The sequence below is a fragment of the Electrona antarctica genome, assembly GCF_951216825.1.
Source record: "Electrona antarctica genome assembly, chromosome: 17".
In the NCBI taxonomy this organism is placed as follows: Eukaryota; Metazoa; Chordata; class Actinopteri; order Myctophiformes; family Myctophidae; genus Electrona; species Electrona antarctica.
The window spans coordinates 13,516,732-13,533,513 of NC_136798.1; the positions used below are offsets into that span (position 1 = coordinate 13,516,732).

The window sequence follows — 16,782 nt, forward strand, 5'->3', positions numbered from 1 at the left end:
TTGCCTGGCAGGGATAACTAAACATAGCAGCAGAATTGATAAGGTGGCGAGAGCTTCAGGCGTGTCCAGGGTTGAAGACAGATACTGAGACACTTTCTGGACAGGATGAGATGTGTGTGTGGTGGGTGGGTGAGGAAATGTTCTCAAAACATTGTGAGTACACAAAGTTGTAACAATTGAGAATATAACGTACTCTCATCCATTCCATGTGTGCAGCCCCAGCACAGCATCCCAGATGTCTTCATCTGGATGATGAGCAACAACAAGCGTATTGCCTACGCCCGCATCCCCTCAAAAGACATCCTGTACTCCATAGTGGACGAGGAGACGGGGAAGGACTGTGGCAAAGTCAATGCAGTTTTCCTCAGGGTAAGGTTGTGTAAAGCCCTTAAACCCCTACATCCTTCATTGACCTGGGTCCCCCAGGGGTCTGTAATAGGGTCCCCACCTTTTAACTCTACACCAGTGGTTCTCAAACTTTGTATTTATTTCAAGGACCCCATAACTCTACTGAAACCCAATGGACCCGTAACCTCTCGTAACTTGTAGATTGGCTATTTTCAAGATGACAATCTGGTAAGAGATTGTCATCTCTTATAGATTTGAGACACTAGGGTTCATGTGGTTAATCTCACTGTCCCTCAACATCTGTTGCTGGTTGATATCAACACCTATAGTAGCTTCAGCCAAGTGGCAACACTTTCCACACTGTGATTAACAATAGTTCAGGGTGTGCTGGTACGGTAACTGGGTGGAGACCTGTTGCACTCCCAACCCGGAGTTTCCTGTCTTTCTCTACTCACTCCTATCTACAGTAAATAAAGCAAAAATACACTGTCTCAAGATGATCACATTTGTTTTAATAAATACAAAATTGCAACATTTCCATTTTAATTTAGTTTAGTTTATTGAGCCAATACAGTTCAGATTAGGTTAGGTCTACTTTATTATCCAGGTACAGTAGGGTCTTTGGACTTTACTGTGTAATCCTTGAATCGCTGATTATAATGTTGTATTATGATTGCTTTTCTAAATAAATCAAATCAAATCAAATAGGGGGTTTATAGTATTTTGTACATTCACATTAAAAGCGGCTCACGTAGATGAAACAAAGGGTTATTGAAATTCATATTTCAAGCAATAAATGTTTGGCCAAGCTCAAATAAGTTAATACTATATTCATAAAAGTTCTTACGACTGCCAGTAACTTAAGCAATACTCCATGTCTGGCTTCACTTTCATACCAGTAATCCTTTTTATACGAGCAGGTATCACTTTTTCCTAAAAAACCTTTTAATATTGCACTCATTGTTATTATAATCGTTACATCCCCAGCTGCCAGGAAAGAAGGGGTTTGGACCTGCGGGCTGGACGGTACAGGCTAAGCTGGAGCTCTACCTTTGGCTGGGCTTGAACAAGCAGAGGAAGGACTTCCTCAGTGGTCTGCCCAACGGCTTTGAAGAAATCAAAGCTGGCAGAAGTGGACCAGGCCTGCAGTCTGTTCCTCCTATCAGCCTCGTCTATAACAGTAGGTTCACTGGAAAAACCTATGAGCGTGCATTGTCCCCGCCAGGCTGGATGGCTGAAGGACGGAGGAGACTATGGACTGTTTGTCCATTGGTGTCTGTCCGTCCATGTCCATCTGTCCGTGTGTCTTTCTGTCTGTGAGCAGCTAATCTCCGTCTGTGGCACCGTTGCTTGGAACGATTGGTGTGAAACTTTGCACACGCACTTCCAGTAGGACATGGCAGAACCTCTACCTTGACTTTTTCAAATAGGCCTCATGGTGGCGCTATATCAAGCCGCTTCATGTTTTGATCCGCAGGTCGTAAAATCAAAATCCCCCATTTTTGCCTTTTTGATACCACTCCTACCTAAATGTTGTCCAAACTTCGACTGCCTTCCAAAATGTGCAGGCCATGGGTTGGCAAATGGATTACAAATGGATGAATTTAACATAGTGCTGTGGTAGAGAGAAAGAATGTAATATCTGCACACTGTTCTTGCTGCTCCCAAAGGGCGGCATGGTGGCTCAGGAGGTAGAGCAGGTCGTCCAATGATCCCTGGGTCGGCGGTTCGAATCCAGGCTCCTCCTGTCCACATGTCGAAGTGTCCTTGGGCACGCTGGCGTTGACTGTTTGCCGCTTCACCTCCCAATGTCTGAATGAATGAACCATTGTAAAGCGCTTTGAGCACTTGGAAAAGCGCTATAAAAATGCAATTCATTATAAGTGAATTTTACTCGAACAACATTTGGGCCTGTGCGGTCTTTCTTAGGTGCATACATTTAATTAATTAACATTTATTTACCTGACACAGGTTGATACTGTTGTACGACTCAAATTCACTTTGGGAGCAGAAGGAACGGTGTACCATTATTCCATTCTTTCTCTGTCTGTACTTTTTTATCCTGCACCCGTTGAAATTCACTTTTGGCGGTGCATGCATCTGGGACTGCACCAGAGTACTGTTATTATACAATAGGGCGCTTGGATAAAGAAATTATTCATAAGATCTCTGCCTTTTTGTTCCCCCTCTGGTTCAAAATTTGGCCTAGATGGATTGTTTACTGCAGTTTTACTTATTGTAGTGTATTTTATTGTGTGTGTTTTGAAAGGAAATTGTTTTGCTGTGATTTAAGTTTGTTTGTGTGTGTGTGTGTGTGTGTGTGTGTGTGTGTGTGTGTGTGTGTGTGTGTGTGTGTGTGTGTGTGTGTGTGTGTGTGTGTGTGTGTGTGTGTGTGTGTGTGTGTGTGTGTGTGTGCGTGCGTGCGTGCGTGCGTGCGTGCGTGCGTGCGTGCGTGCGTGCGTGCGTGCGTGCGTGCGTGCGTGCGTGCGTGCGTGCGTGCGTGCGTGCGTGCGTGCGTGCGTGCGTGCGTGCGTGCGTGCGTGCGTGCGTGCGTGTGTGTGTGTGCGCGCGCGTGCGTGCATGTTACAGTGAAGCAGGTATTCCAGCTGAGGGCACACATGTACCAGGCCCGCAGTCTGTTTGCTGCTGACAGCAGTGGACTTTCGGACCCCTTCGCCAGGGTCTTCTTCTCCACACACAGCCAGGTCACTGAGGTACGGAGTCCGTACTACGGACACATGTGTTTGTATACTACGTGTGTGTGTGTGTGTGTGTGTGTGTGTGTTTAAGTCCATGCGTGTGTAATTGCATGCGGCGTCCTGACGTTTTTGTGTTGGTGTACCACAGGTGCTGAGTGAGACTCTGTGTCCTACATGGGACCAGCTGCTAGTGTTTGATGATGTGGAACTCTATGGTGAGGCCAGCGAGCTGAGAGATGATCCTCCAATCATCGTAGTGGAGCTCTACGACCAGGACACTGTGGTACGCTTCTATTCTGGATGGATGGATGGATGGATGGATGGATGGATGGATGGATGGATGGATGGATGGATGGAACAAAGTAAGAGAGATGGATAGATAACGAAAGTAGGAGAGATGGATGGATAACACGTGGGTGTGTAGATGGATGCTTAGTTTCTAGATTTTCTGCTATTTATTCTCCTAATAAAGGTGTTTTTATTTGTTCTGTTTGTGTAAAGCGACTTTACTTTACAAATTATTATTATGGAAGAATGATGGATAGAAGGATGCAAGGAGGGATGGATGGATGGATGGATGACAGAAGGGTAGATGCCTCTTTGCATCTATAGATGGATGGACATAATGCTTGTATTTATTACTATTGTTGAAAATTAATGAAGATAATGTTTATCTTTTAGTTTGCGTTTGAAAACTAAGGGTGTTTGTTCTTGCTTGTCGTGTGTATGTCTGCTCTCACCCCTTCCATCCACCCTTGCTCCTGATACTTGACCCCTGGCCCTGCTCTCTTGGCTAAGTAGAGTGTGAAAGTCCAGTAGTGTAGAAGTTCTCATGCATTAAAGTTCTCAGTCTCCATTACTAAATTTCAGTCATTTGGATTCCATAGAAGTCTTCAATGGAAGCATGTTGCGCACCGAAAATAGCCGGTCTAGATAGAGCCGATCTAGATCGTCTGTTTTCGGTTACCGGTATTAGTTATTTTACGATTAAATATAAATACTAAATATTTGAAGTGGTAAAACGATCAATAGAATTGATTAAGTGTTTGAATTGGTCAGACTCGCAATAGATTACATGTTGAGCAGCATCTTCCATAAAATCCTAATGGTCTCGGATATTTCATAAAAGCAAAGGTTAAAGCCTCAATCTGCGATTTCTTCAACTGGTTTAGGCTGTAGAACAGTAGGAATATTGTGCTAATTGTTACTTTAGAATAGATAACAGAGGTCTATTGTGGTGGGGTCATTTCACGCTGGCCTAACAAACATTTTCAGTCGTTAGATTGTATTTTTTTAGCCCTGTTGCATGTTCCTTTTCTATTCTTCTTTTAGCATTAGTGGTAGTACTCCCTCATAACAGTACTACTATGTACTACTATGTCTGAGTTGTACTGTAAATACAACCGTCTGGAGTCATATCGATGGTTGGCTGGCTCTTAGTAAATCCACCCTCCACCATCGCTTGTGAGTTATTTAATTTGTACTTATTTATTTAGTTTAGCTTCATCTTACATAATACAATTAAATTAAACTACCATGACGTGTGTTTTGTTAGCCACCACTTGACTGAGTCCTCAGTGATGACTGGTGAGGCTTGTTTTGCCAGTTATTTGGAGCTTGTTGAAAGCCAGCAGCACTGCATCAGACATGCACTTGGACTTACACTGACATCTAGTGGCCGCCGCTTGAAACAGCACTTTCCCGAACCCTTGTCTAACTCCCTTCCCTTGTCCCGTCCTGTCTCGTCCCATCCCCCGCCCCCCCCGGCTGGTTGGTGTCTGTCATGATGTGTGCGGCGCTCAGGGCAAGGCAGAGTTCATAGGTCGGGCGTTTGCCAAGCCCATCACTAAGATGTGTGACGAGCGCTATTGCTCTCCGAGGTTCCCCCCGCAGCTGGAGTACTACCAGATCTACAGAGGGAACTCCACGGCAGGAGACCTGCTGGCTGCCTTCGAGCTTCTGCAGGTAACATGGATGCATGCACACATTCACACATGGCATGCATGCACAGTCACACAGTCACACGCACACACACACACACACACACACACACGTCACACACACACACCGCATGCACGCACACCACACACACACGCACGCACGCACACACACATAAATGCACACAATTGACAATTCACATCGCACACACCAATGTATTATTCTACACATGTGCCATAGTGCTCTGCTGGCAGGGGACTGGAGCAATTGGAGCCCAATTCCAGCTGAAAGCAACCCACTTCTACAGTACTTACACCTGTGCACTGGTGTGGTTGCTATAGTTGCTATAGTGACCCATCTAACCTCTACAATAGTGCTATAGTAACACACACACACACACACACACACACACACACACACACACACACACACACACACACACACACACACACACACACACACACACACACACACACACTGTTACACGTTGTGTAAACGACAGAACCATTAAACTAAAGTGTCAAATAAAGAACCCTAAATGAAAAAGCTACAAAGTAAATTGAAGCCTAAGGGTGGTGATAGAGGAAAGGTCACTGAAATGGTTAGCTGTCTCTGGGGGCCGTGAATGTGCTCAGCACCTTACATGGCATCCTTGTTTGGGACCAAAAAGTGTTGAACAGACAGACCATCCTGACAAGACCACAAGAGGGGGTCTTTCTCTCTCATGCCTCTCTCTGCCTTTGTTCGTTTGTTGTGTGCTCACCTGTCTTCTCATGTACTATCCTTCGTGTTTCTATGACATTTTCCCCTCCCCCAACTCTCCCCCCACACACACACATCCACCTCCTGCCCTCATGTGAGACGCCATCAACCCCCCCTGCCTCCTTCCACTGTGTCCTCCCTCCTACCCTTCACACACACTCTCTCTGTCCATCCTCCTCCTCACCTCTTCCTCCCTGTCTGTCTCTTCCAACATCCCATTCCTCTGTCTCCTTCTCCCTTCCTCCTCCTCCTCCTCCTCTCTACAGATGCCTTTTGATGAGGAGGAGATGAGGCGGGCTCTGATCGCTGTCCATAACTTTGCTGTTCCTCAGATCAAGGTGCTCTTTTTACTCTCTGTCCACCCCCCGTTGCTCTCTAAGCCAGTCACACATCGCAGACTCTTGGCTCTTTTCCAACTACGGAGAAGTAATGGAGAACCTTCCATAAAAATAAAAAAACCCTTCCATTTGTTTTAGTCACAGCCACGGCTGAAGGGGCAGAAAATAGTGGCACATTGTAAAACATAAACAGCCGTTAAAAAGGTAACATGAGCAGAGACCAAATTAAGTTCTGAATAACCATATCGACCTTATCTGAAACCGAGTCCAGAACCTGTGAAATACATTACACGGCACGGAATGGCACGGCACGGCTCGCTTACTTCTTGTAGTGGAGAAGATCCATCTGTCTGTGGTGGTCTTTTATCTCTGTCACCGGGAGGATGTTATTCCGACAAGCGTGAACTGAGTCATTTATCTTCACTTCCTCAGTTCTTATCTGTTTTCCAGCTAGAGTAAAAGTCTCAGTGTTTTTGAGCAGGGGTTCCCAGATAAATCTGACGTCTTCCCAGGATGCAAACTTTCAAAAATACCCAATGAATTAACCACTTAATAGTCAATTTACAATTTAGCAGACGCTCTTATGGAAATGGAAATGGAAATGGAAATGACACTTCGCTTCGTGTGAGCTAAATTGTAGATCTGCTATTTTCACTATTTTAGAGAGAGAGAGAGAGAGAAAAACATTGCTGTGCTTTCCCTCTCTGAGTAGGTTGGTCAAGGAGGCAGGGCAGAGCTTCCTCCCCTAGGAGAAGGACCAACGGACTCAGAGCGTGGACCCATTCTGCCTGTGCCCCTGGGCATCCGGCCAGTCCTCAGTCGTTACCGCATAGAGGTGAGAAGAACCATATCAGTCTCATCTATATTATATTAGATATCATATCATCACTGTCGGGTAGCAAGTAGCAACCTTGCATTTCCATATACCATCCTTTTATGTTTTTGTGCGGCGCAGCCGCTCCAATGCCCAGCTTTGTGCATCTGTCTGTCTGTCCGTTTGAGCATGGAATATCTGTGACGTCATGTTGACATCATCAGATCATCATTGTGATGAAAGACACCACTCACTTCACACAAGAGGGATTTTTTTCCATAAATGAATGCAGTGACTACATACATTTTTGAGGGGTGCTAGCCCCTCCTATACACAGGTTTAATTTCTGTCTTTAGTTCAAAGTTTGTTTAGTAAACGCATTGACAATGAAGGGAAAATGTACGTCATAACGTGTTGTTTACGTCATATTGTCTCTTTATTGTTAATGGCGTTTGATGTTTGTGTTGGCACTGTTTGTTTTACATCACCATTACATCATCTAATCAACGTGAGTTAGACTTTAATATAGCTTTGAGCTCATTTTGACCCTAATGCTAACATCTCCTCTGTGGTCCAGGTTCTGTTTTGGGGCCTGAGGGATCTAAAGAGGGTCAACTTGGCACAGGTGGACCGGCCTCGTGTGGACATAGAGTGTGCAGGCAGAGGGGTCCAATCTGCTCTCATCCAGAACTACAAGAAGAACCCCAACTTCAGCACCCTGGTCAAGTGGTTTGAGGTGGTAAGTGCAACCAATAGTTGTTTGGAACAACAAATATATATATGGTTGTTCACCTCGATCATTTTGGTGGTTGACAGTTGACACCGCTGCGAGGCTGAATTGTATGAGTCCATTCTAAAGGATCGCTGTCAGTATTCTGATTCTCTGCTGATTATCTCCAATTCTCAATGCATTTCAAACGTGACCCATATTGTTGTTCATGGGAAGTCGATGATTACGTAAGACCATTTGAAATTGGACACTCCAATTCCTATTTTGTGTGGCTTGTGACTGTTTTTTACTAGATAAACGCACGCTTGGGCCTGGCCATGGGACTGGAGTGCAGAGAGATCCTAAGACTTTTCTTGTGGTTAAAATACTGTAAAGGTCTTAATTATCTTAGGTCCCAGCTGCTCTTCAGGAACAGTCAAATCAATTGTCATTTTTAAAACTCTAAACAAAGCCTGATATTGTTGCTGTCAGACAGAAACCTCTTCCCTTTTTTGAGTGGTGTAAACCACTCCTACAACTGGCTTTGTTAGTTTACGTGTCTGTCTGTCTGTTCGTACCAAAAAATGAGCATGGTTGCTATGGTCACCCAGTTCACACAGGTGTGATTTCATTACGTCAGACATTACGTCAGACCACAGCTGATCAGTCTATATAAGACCTTACACCACTCAGTTCACACGGGTGTGATTTTATTAAATTAATATGCTACTTTGTCATACTACAGTGTCACAAAAAAGTGTCACATCACGATGCAACGAGTTTTGCGCTTTTAGATTGGCTATTTTTTATTTTTTATTAGAATCCTGAAAGTGAACAGTTTTGGACTTAATGAGGTTTCTGGCCGACAGCAACGATATCCTAAGCCGGAGCTATGCTCCACGTCTTCCCTCTGACCACAGGACCTTCCTGAGAACGAGCTTCTCCACCCTCCTCTGAACATCAGGGTGGTGGACTGCAGGGCGTTCGGTCGCTACACCCTTGTGGGCTCCCATGCTGTCACCAGCCTGAGACGTTTCATCTACAGCGCCCCAGACAAGACTTCCAACAACTGGGCCAATGCAGGTACTGTACATATACTGTACACTATACGGTGCATTACTGATACTGAGCTGAGCTGAAGGGGTTTAGTCTTAATAATTGTAACAGTGTTTGGAAAAATGTTAATGAATTTCAGCTATAAGTTCTTATGTCGGGAGCCAGAATTCAAGACCTTGAGATTTGATCGTCTCACAGTTTCTTCCTAGAATTCTTCCAGTATCTACTGTACCACGAGTTGTATGAATCAATTACAGGACAATTTGTTTATTCTTTATTATTCTAGGTTTCTTCTCATTCTAAATCAGCCTGTACCAGACCTGAGTCTAATACCATTTGCTAAAAGAGAAAAGAAATAAGATGTTGATTTGTTGTTGTTTCCAAATGCTATTTTATCCAAGAACTGTACGGTCACTTTAGTGTGAATCTGTATTCCTCATGCCTGATGTATACCTAGCGAGTAGCGACACATTCGCATTGTGAATTTGTAGATTGGCAATTTCTGGTGCGTGACACCCACGGTAGCATAACTCAGGCTTTACTGACTTTTCTGATTTCTCTGCTTGCTTCCTGCACTTCTCCACCTTTTCTGCACACTGTCTCCCTCAACCCGTCCTTTATCCTGTATTCTCCATGAATCCTCCCGCCATCCCTTCCTCTATTCCTCCCCCTTCATACTGTACCTATACCTACCTCTTACTCTTACTGTTACCTTCTTGCACGTCCTTGGATGATGTCCTGTCTTCTCCTACCGACGGCCCTCCTCGTCGATCCTTGTCAAACTTGACAACCTTGTCTCCTGGGCCCCGTCCCGCTCCCCTCCGTGGCCACTCTCCAGCTAAGCTAATGAATGGCTACATGGTGCTCGCCAATGGTGGCTCCCAGTCGCGCTCCTCAAACAGCCTCTATTCCCGCACCCTGTCCCGCACCCTCTCTCGCCCCGCAGGTGACTTCACAGTCAACATGGAGAATGCGAGAGTAGAGGAGTCCTCGTTCCGAAAGATGGACACGGTGGTCAAGCTGGAAGCCGTAAGCCTGTGTTTGTGTATTTTATGTGCTTACGTAGTAACATGTAACGTAAAAGATTTTGGTGTGCATGCATTGCCGTGGAATGCGTGTGTGCGTGCGTGCGTGCGCGTGTGCGTGCGTGCGTGCGCGTGTGCGTGTGTGCGTGCGTGCGTGCGTGCGTGCGTGCGCGTGTGCGTGCGTGCGTGCGTGCGTGCGTGCGTGCGTGCGTGCGTGCGTGCGTGCGTGCAGGCGTGCGTGCACATGTGTGTTTGTTTTGCGGACGGTATAGTGATGAGGCTTTCCAACCTGTTTGACTTGTCGCTGCATGTCATCCCTTATGATTTTGTTTTGTTGTGTTTGCGCCCCCATCCACGCCCTGTGCTACCATAGACATCTGATGCAGTAGTTAAGGTTGACATGGTAAGTAATTAACCTCATTATGCTGTATATCATAATAGAAACATTAAATGTTGGTGTCATACACCGAGAAAACAAATGAAAATAAATGAGAGCCCCCCCAATACTCTGTTGGTAGAACGAAGAAGAGAATGGGAAAGAGAGAAAGAAGAAGAAGAAGAAGAAGAAGGGAGAGGCGGAGGAAGAGGAGGAGTTGGATGAGAGCATGCTCGACTGGTGGTCCAAATACTTTGCCTCCATCGACACCCTCATGGAGGTGTGTGATTCTATTCTATTTGTGATCTGTTCCGTTCTGTTCTGTTTGTGTTTCAGTGAAATGTACGGTACACGTGTGAACAGCAGAAAGTATTTGTCGCTGTTGGGTTGAAACCTTGTCCAGAACGATTACTTTTCAGGAAATAGAAAAAAAAACAACCTTTGCTCCAATTGATCCAATGTATTTAATCACAAGATCTTGTTAATACTTTTCATTGGTTAAATATTTATAAATACATGAACAAATTGTATCTCTTCATGTACCATGCAAGTTGGCAGTGTGCGGGTAATTTTTTATATTCCGTTGTTCAAATAAAAAAGCAAACATTGCCGATCTACAAGCTCACAACGTGTCACATAGCAATGCCTTGAGAGTTTGTAGATCAGCTATTCTTGTTACTTTTGCGTGGCGCTCTTGTATGCAGAAGTAGGGAATTAATTTATTAAAATAAATATGGAGATACAAGGTTTCTGCCCGACAGCAACTACATCTACTTGGGATGCTGTGAGTGTTACCTGTATCCAGTGGTGGAAAAAGTACTCACAATTCTTACTCAAGTGAAAGTATCAATACTGCAATGTAGAAATACTCTGTTACAAGTGAAAGTCCGGAATTAAAACTTTACTTGAGTAAAAGTACAAAAGTATTGGTATCAAAATGTACTTAAAGTACACAAGTAAAAGTACCCATTATGCAGTAATTTCACAATTTTTCAAATGTATAAAAATCCTTTGAAAATAGCAGATCTACAAGCTCACAATGCGTCGCGATACGACACATTGTGAGCTTGTAGATCTGCTATTTTGTAATAATAAACAAAAATCTATAAAGTAACTATATACTAAAGTTTTAAAATAAATGTTGTGGAGTAAAAGTACAATATTTGCCTCTGAGATGTAGTGGAGTAGATCAAAGTAAAAGTATTGGAAATTGGAAATACTATAGTAAAGTAAAAATACCCCAAAATTGCACTTAAGTACAATACTTAGTTACTTTCCACCACTGCCCTGTATGTTAAGTGAGATTGTGAAAACCCCTCCCTCCCTACCTTCAAAACCGCACTGAAAACCCAGCTGTTTAGACTATAGCCTTCCCAAGCTGACCTGTTTTTAACTTGTTTTTCCTAATAAAGTTGTCCTTTTCTTATGTTCCGTCCCCATGGCCCCCACACATGTAAAGCGTCTTTGAGTACCATGAAAAGCGCTATATAAGTCCCAGATATTATTATGAAAGCCCTCCACCCCCAGCAGAGCTGACTCACCTTTGTGTGCCGTGGGTTCCAGATCTTGAAGGCCCAGGAGGTTGCCCAGGCCGAGGCAGAGGAGAGAGAAGACCTAGAGATAGCAGCAGAGGGAGCAGGTAGTTACAGTAACATTCATCACTTATAGACGGAGTGCCGTGATTGTTTTCCACCCTGAAACATGATCATCAGGTATTATTATTACCCATATTTCATATGGACACGCCCACCAGTTCTTTAAGTATGCCTGGTTTGCCTGGTGGGCATGGTGATGGGTGGTGATCCACCTGAACTGAAGCCGCACCCACAGCAGTTGTTGGATGATAAAGGGGGAGGGGTTAGGGGAGGGGATGATATTGTGATGTCACTATATCACAGTTTTTTTTTCATTGGCACGTTGGATTGTCAAGGTTTCAGCCTCCAGGAAGAAACCCCACCAAGGGGTCTAATGAAGTACTGTCACCTCATAAACACACAAAAAACTGGACAAAAAGAATCACGGCACTCCATCTTTAAGCCCCTATACCAGTGGTTCTCAACCAGTGGTCCGTGAGGGGGTTCCAGGTGGTCCCCAGCTAAATGATGGAGGGGCGGTTGGTAACCAAATTATAGATCTTTAACTCGTGAGAGAGTTAAGACTTGAGAGAGTCTAGAGTTAAATTATTGTTAAACAACTGCATTACTATATTTATGAGAATTGTACACAATTAGAGAATGTAGATGTATTTTCTATTTTGACTGTTACAGTATCTCACTATGATTGAAAAGTGAAAACCACTGCTCTATACCTAGCAAGGGGTGCCTGCCAATGTGACTGGATGCCTTGTTGCCGTGATTGTTGGGAAAGGGTAGCCTGGTAAAACCTCCCGTCGCAGAATTCAATTTAATTTTGAATGAAAATGTAATTGAATTCCATGACCGGGATGGTTTACCAGGCTATGGGAAGGGTCATTCCACCAACAATAGGTGCCAGTAGACATTTTAGGAAAAATCTCTCAAGATGTTTTTACAGCATGGCTCGTCAAAGGCAAACCGTCTAGAAGAGTATCTATTTTTCTGTCTGTCTGGCGTTTCAGGAGCTAATTTCGCAAAAATTTGCTGGACCGTCGGACCGATCAGTGCTGATTTCACAATAGATAACTTAAATGTTATAATGGAAGTCAATTGGGCTCTGATTGGGATGAAACCATGACCATATATCATAATTAATAAGTCATTGTGTCATAGACGATGGACGATTCATATATGGATCCTGAGATCGGCATAATTCTATTTTGGGTGTTAATTTATCAGTGAGTAAGTTTCATCAGCTCACAAGATAAAGTAGAATGGAATCTCAAATGGTATTATGATTGCATATTTTTTATGTTTTTCATTGCTTTACCTATTAACACCTGGAATTATATATGGAATGAAGATGTTTAAACTTTAAAGTAACATTATTGGCCCTGTGAAAGTCCTTGCAGTGACATAGAGCAGCATTAGAGAACCTGCACTATTATCACAGCTTTCATTCTGCGATGGTGTTATGTGATGTTTACCGCCGAGCATGCAAAGGCACGCTGTGCTCGCTGCTTTCTCTCCACTGCTGGCCTGCTTTCTTTTTTATCATCTTACTGCACAGTACACACGCCATCCACGCTTACATTACGTCACAGCCTTCATATCATTGCCATACTAAGCGCTCCTGCGGTTAGCACCCTCACCCAGTGCTGCACTACACATGAAAGTTGGCTGATGCAGTGTCACTCAATGACTCTTGGCCTAACGCCTTCCTGTGATACACGCATACACCCCTTTTAAATCCTTTAGTGTCAAACAATTTGATGTCACGTTGTAACACGACTCTTATTATAATAACGGTGACATTACGGTGTGAACAGTTTGGGTCTTTCCAGTCAATCGTCTCCTAGCTATGTTTTCTATTTGACGAGAAGGTACAGTAATGAAGTGTTCTCAGCGAACACCAAAGAGGCAGACCTGTCAGCTTTCATGTTGACTGACATGCAGAGTGCTGTGTCCTACCCCCCCCCCCCCTGCCCACCTCTCCATGATTCCTGGTTTCCATGGTGCCGCCGTCCGTCCATCCTTTCTTCCTTCCACTCGGCCTTTCGGGCAGATATCAAACTCGATGACTTCCCTGTGAAAGGCACAAAGAGCAAGGAGAAGACCAAAGACAGGAGAATGTTCAGGGACAAGAAGAGAGGCCACGGTCACACGAGCGGAGACACTGCCGAGAAACGGCCGGTGAAGCCCAAAGTGGACGAGCTACTGGTTAGTGTGTCATTCACAATTTCACACCCGCACACGTGCGTGCGCGCGCACACATACATACACACACACACACACACACATACACACACACACGCGCGCACACGCACACACACACGCACGCACGCACGCACAGTCCGATTGTCAGTGGTGGAAAGTAACTTAAGGTATTTGTACTTTACTTGAGTATTTCCAATAATACTTTAACTTCTACTCCACTGCATCTCAGATCCAAATATTGTACTTTTACTCCACTACATTTATTTGACAGCTTTAGTTACTTTGTAGATTTGGATTATTATTAAAAAAAAAGAAAAAGCATTTGAAAACTTAAAATGAGAGTACTGCATAAAGAGTACTTTCTACTTTTGGTACTTTAAGTACATTTTGATACCAATACTTTTGTACTTTTACTCAAGTAAACTTACCGGACTTCTTTTGTATTGATACTTGTACTCAAGTACAAAATGTGAGTACTTTTTCCACCACTGACGATTGTACATGCTGGCAAATGCAAAGACTCTCGCAAATGTGCACACACAGATACACAAATAGAGTACATACTTTAGTTAGTCTTTGGGGCGACTCACACGGTCGCAACAGATTGATGTATGCTTGTTGTATGAGATGTAAAGCTGATGCAAGCTCGCAATGCATTTCCAATGGGAGTCACATGGTTTGACACAACATTATTTGTGTTGTATGAGGGGGAGGGGGGCAGTCGAAAGCCATACAACAGCTTGTAGTCCAAAATGTTGTATCAAACCATGTGACTTCCATTGGAAATGCATTGGGGCGGCCATGACACTTACATCTTGCTTACATCTAGCATGCATCAATGTTGTATGCTAGATCGAAAGGTGTGAGTGAGGCTTTTGTATTTGTATTTTGCTACTATCCAGGTCTACAACAAGGAGCTGGACAGTGAGTTTGGTGACTTCGAGGATTGGCTCCATACGTTCAACCTGTACCGAGGCAAGGCTGGGGACGAAGATGAACACGCACTGGATGATGACAGAATCGTTGGAAGGTTCAAGGTGAAGCTGTGCTATTCTGTTTCTGCTGGCAGAGTAGATCCTAGTGGAGTAGGGAATGACATCATTCAAAGACATTAAGAGTTTCACTTTATCATTCATTCATTCAATGTTTATTTGGTTATTTGGCTTGTCGCACATTTAAGAAGCTAGATCACGTTTTAAATAATTTCATAGTAACTTCATGTCATGAAAGGTGCTATACAAATATTATTATTATTAGTAGTATTATTATTACATGTATTATTATTATTGTTATTGTTATTGTTATTATTATTATTATTATTATTATTATTATTATTATTGACGATGCAAACCATGGGCCTGGAAACTGGTCCAGACTAGTTCAAGCCAAGATTACCATGGTGTGACTGCCATTGCTTTAACCCCTGTAACGTTGTTCAACTCTCACCGCAGGGGTCACTGTGTATGTACAAGCTACCCGTTTCTGAGGAGATCACCAGGGACGTGGGCTATGATCCTAACATGGGCATGTTCCAGAGCATTCCTCACAATGACCCCATCAAAGTCCTTGTCCGCGTCTATGTGGTCAGGGTGAGTAGTAAGAGCTTTCAGCTCTAAACCACCAGTTAGTTAGTTTATTTTTAGGTCAAAGCTAAAATCCTAAAGTGTATTGTAGCAATGGAAAGCCTATATTGTATTCTCTTCTATTGCAGGCCACAGATCTGCACCCTGCTGATATAAATGGGAAGGCTGATCCCTATGTTGCCATTAAACTTGGCAAGTCAGAGGTCAAGGACAAGGAGAATTACATCTCCAAACAGCTCAACCCGGTCTTTGGCAAGTGAGTGCAGATAAGCCATATAAAGAATATTAAACGTTATTATAAAGTACAGTATATTACCCTGTTCACGTTAATGTTTTGCATAAACCGTTCAATGTATGACTTCCAAGCCACTCCTACAGACAGTGTTTAGCGTAGGTTATTTTCTGTGTTATGTTACTTTGTCTATTTTAATAAGCTCATTTCAAAAGTATTTTACAAAAGAATGTTTTGTGTTGTTTTCATTTTTACATTTTCTCTGTCATTCATGGACTGTGTACATTGTACATGGACTGTGTAGTGTACATTGTACATGGACGGTGTACATTGTAAATGTTCAACTATATTGTATATTGGTCTTCATTGTCAATGGTCTTCAAACCGATATGTTCAAAGGAGATCAGGGGACTCATACTGGATGTCTCTGTCCATAATCTTCTCATTCTTTGATATCCAATATTCATATTTCACAAAATATGTCCTTTCTGTTTAGATCATTTGACATTGAGGCTACGTTCCCCATGGAGTCCATGCTGACAGTGTCGGTGTATGACTGGGACCTGGTGGGCACTGACGACCTCATAGGAGAGACTAAGATCGACCTGGAGAACCGTTTCTACAGCAAGCACAGAGCAACATGTGGAATAGCCTCCTCCTACGCTGTGTAAGCATCTACCGTATCCATCCATCGTCAAACTAGGCACATTAACCCATTTAGGCCTGACGTCGTTTCTGAAAAACCCATGTTTCTATGTCAGTCGTTCTCAAACATTTTCATGTCAAGGACCCCCAAATATATATGACATGGGCCGCCGACCCCCATCTGAAAATATGTTGTTCCAGGTAGAATTGCTTATTTATGCTGAAATTGGAGTAGGCTATTATTGATCTATATTTTGATTCATGGAGTAGAAAATACATTTTCCATCTGCCAATCAAATTCTTTCAGAATGCATGTGAATAATAATTAATATCAAATCTGAATTGTGCCTTTAAAAAACAAGGTCAAGATCATAAGAAGACAAATCGTTTTTATTTTATTTTATTAATTTATACATTTTATTGCTCTGAAAACCAAAAACATTTGTTTCTTTTGGTCATTAACAAC

The 16,782-nt window shown here is 43.3% G+C and overlaps 1 protein-coding gene across 1 annotated transcript in view; it reads left to right on the forward strand.

The window, feature by feature from the left end:
* otofa (otoferlin a) overlaps nt 1-16,782 on the forward strand; it is a 115,547-nt gene that overhangs the window by 84,237 nt on the left and 14,528 nt on the right. The window contains exons 22-39 of the mRNA XM_079526867.1: nt 217-369; nt 1,336-1,528; nt 2,938-3,062; nt 3,196-3,330; nt 4,851-5,012; nt 6,014-6,085; nt 6,798-6,920; nt 7,477-7,638; nt 8,529-8,691; nt 9,503-9,693; nt 10,063-10,092; nt 10,208-10,345; nt 11,629-11,704; nt 13,705-13,859; nt 14,759-14,893; nt 15,308-15,445; nt 15,568-15,695; nt 16,168-16,338. Coding sequence (XP_079382993.1) covers nt 217-369; nt 1,336-1,528; nt 2,938-3,062; nt 3,196-3,330; nt 4,851-5,012; nt 6,014-6,085; nt 6,798-6,920; nt 7,477-7,638; nt 8,529-8,691; nt 9,503-9,693; nt 10,063-10,092; nt 10,208-10,345; nt 11,629-11,704; nt 13,705-13,859; nt 14,759-14,893; nt 15,308-15,445; nt 15,568-15,695; nt 16,168-16,338 — 2,450 coding nt within the window. The remainder of the gene's footprint in view (nt 1-216; nt 370-1,335; nt 1,529-2,937; nt 3,063-3,195; nt 3,331-4,850; nt 5,013-6,013; nt 6,086-6,797; nt 6,921-7,476; nt 7,639-8,528; nt 8,692-9,502; nt 9,694-10,062; nt 10,093-10,207; nt 10,346-11,628; nt 11,705-13,704; nt 13,860-14,758; nt 14,894-15,307; nt 15,446-15,567; nt 15,696-16,167; nt 16,339-16,782) is intronic.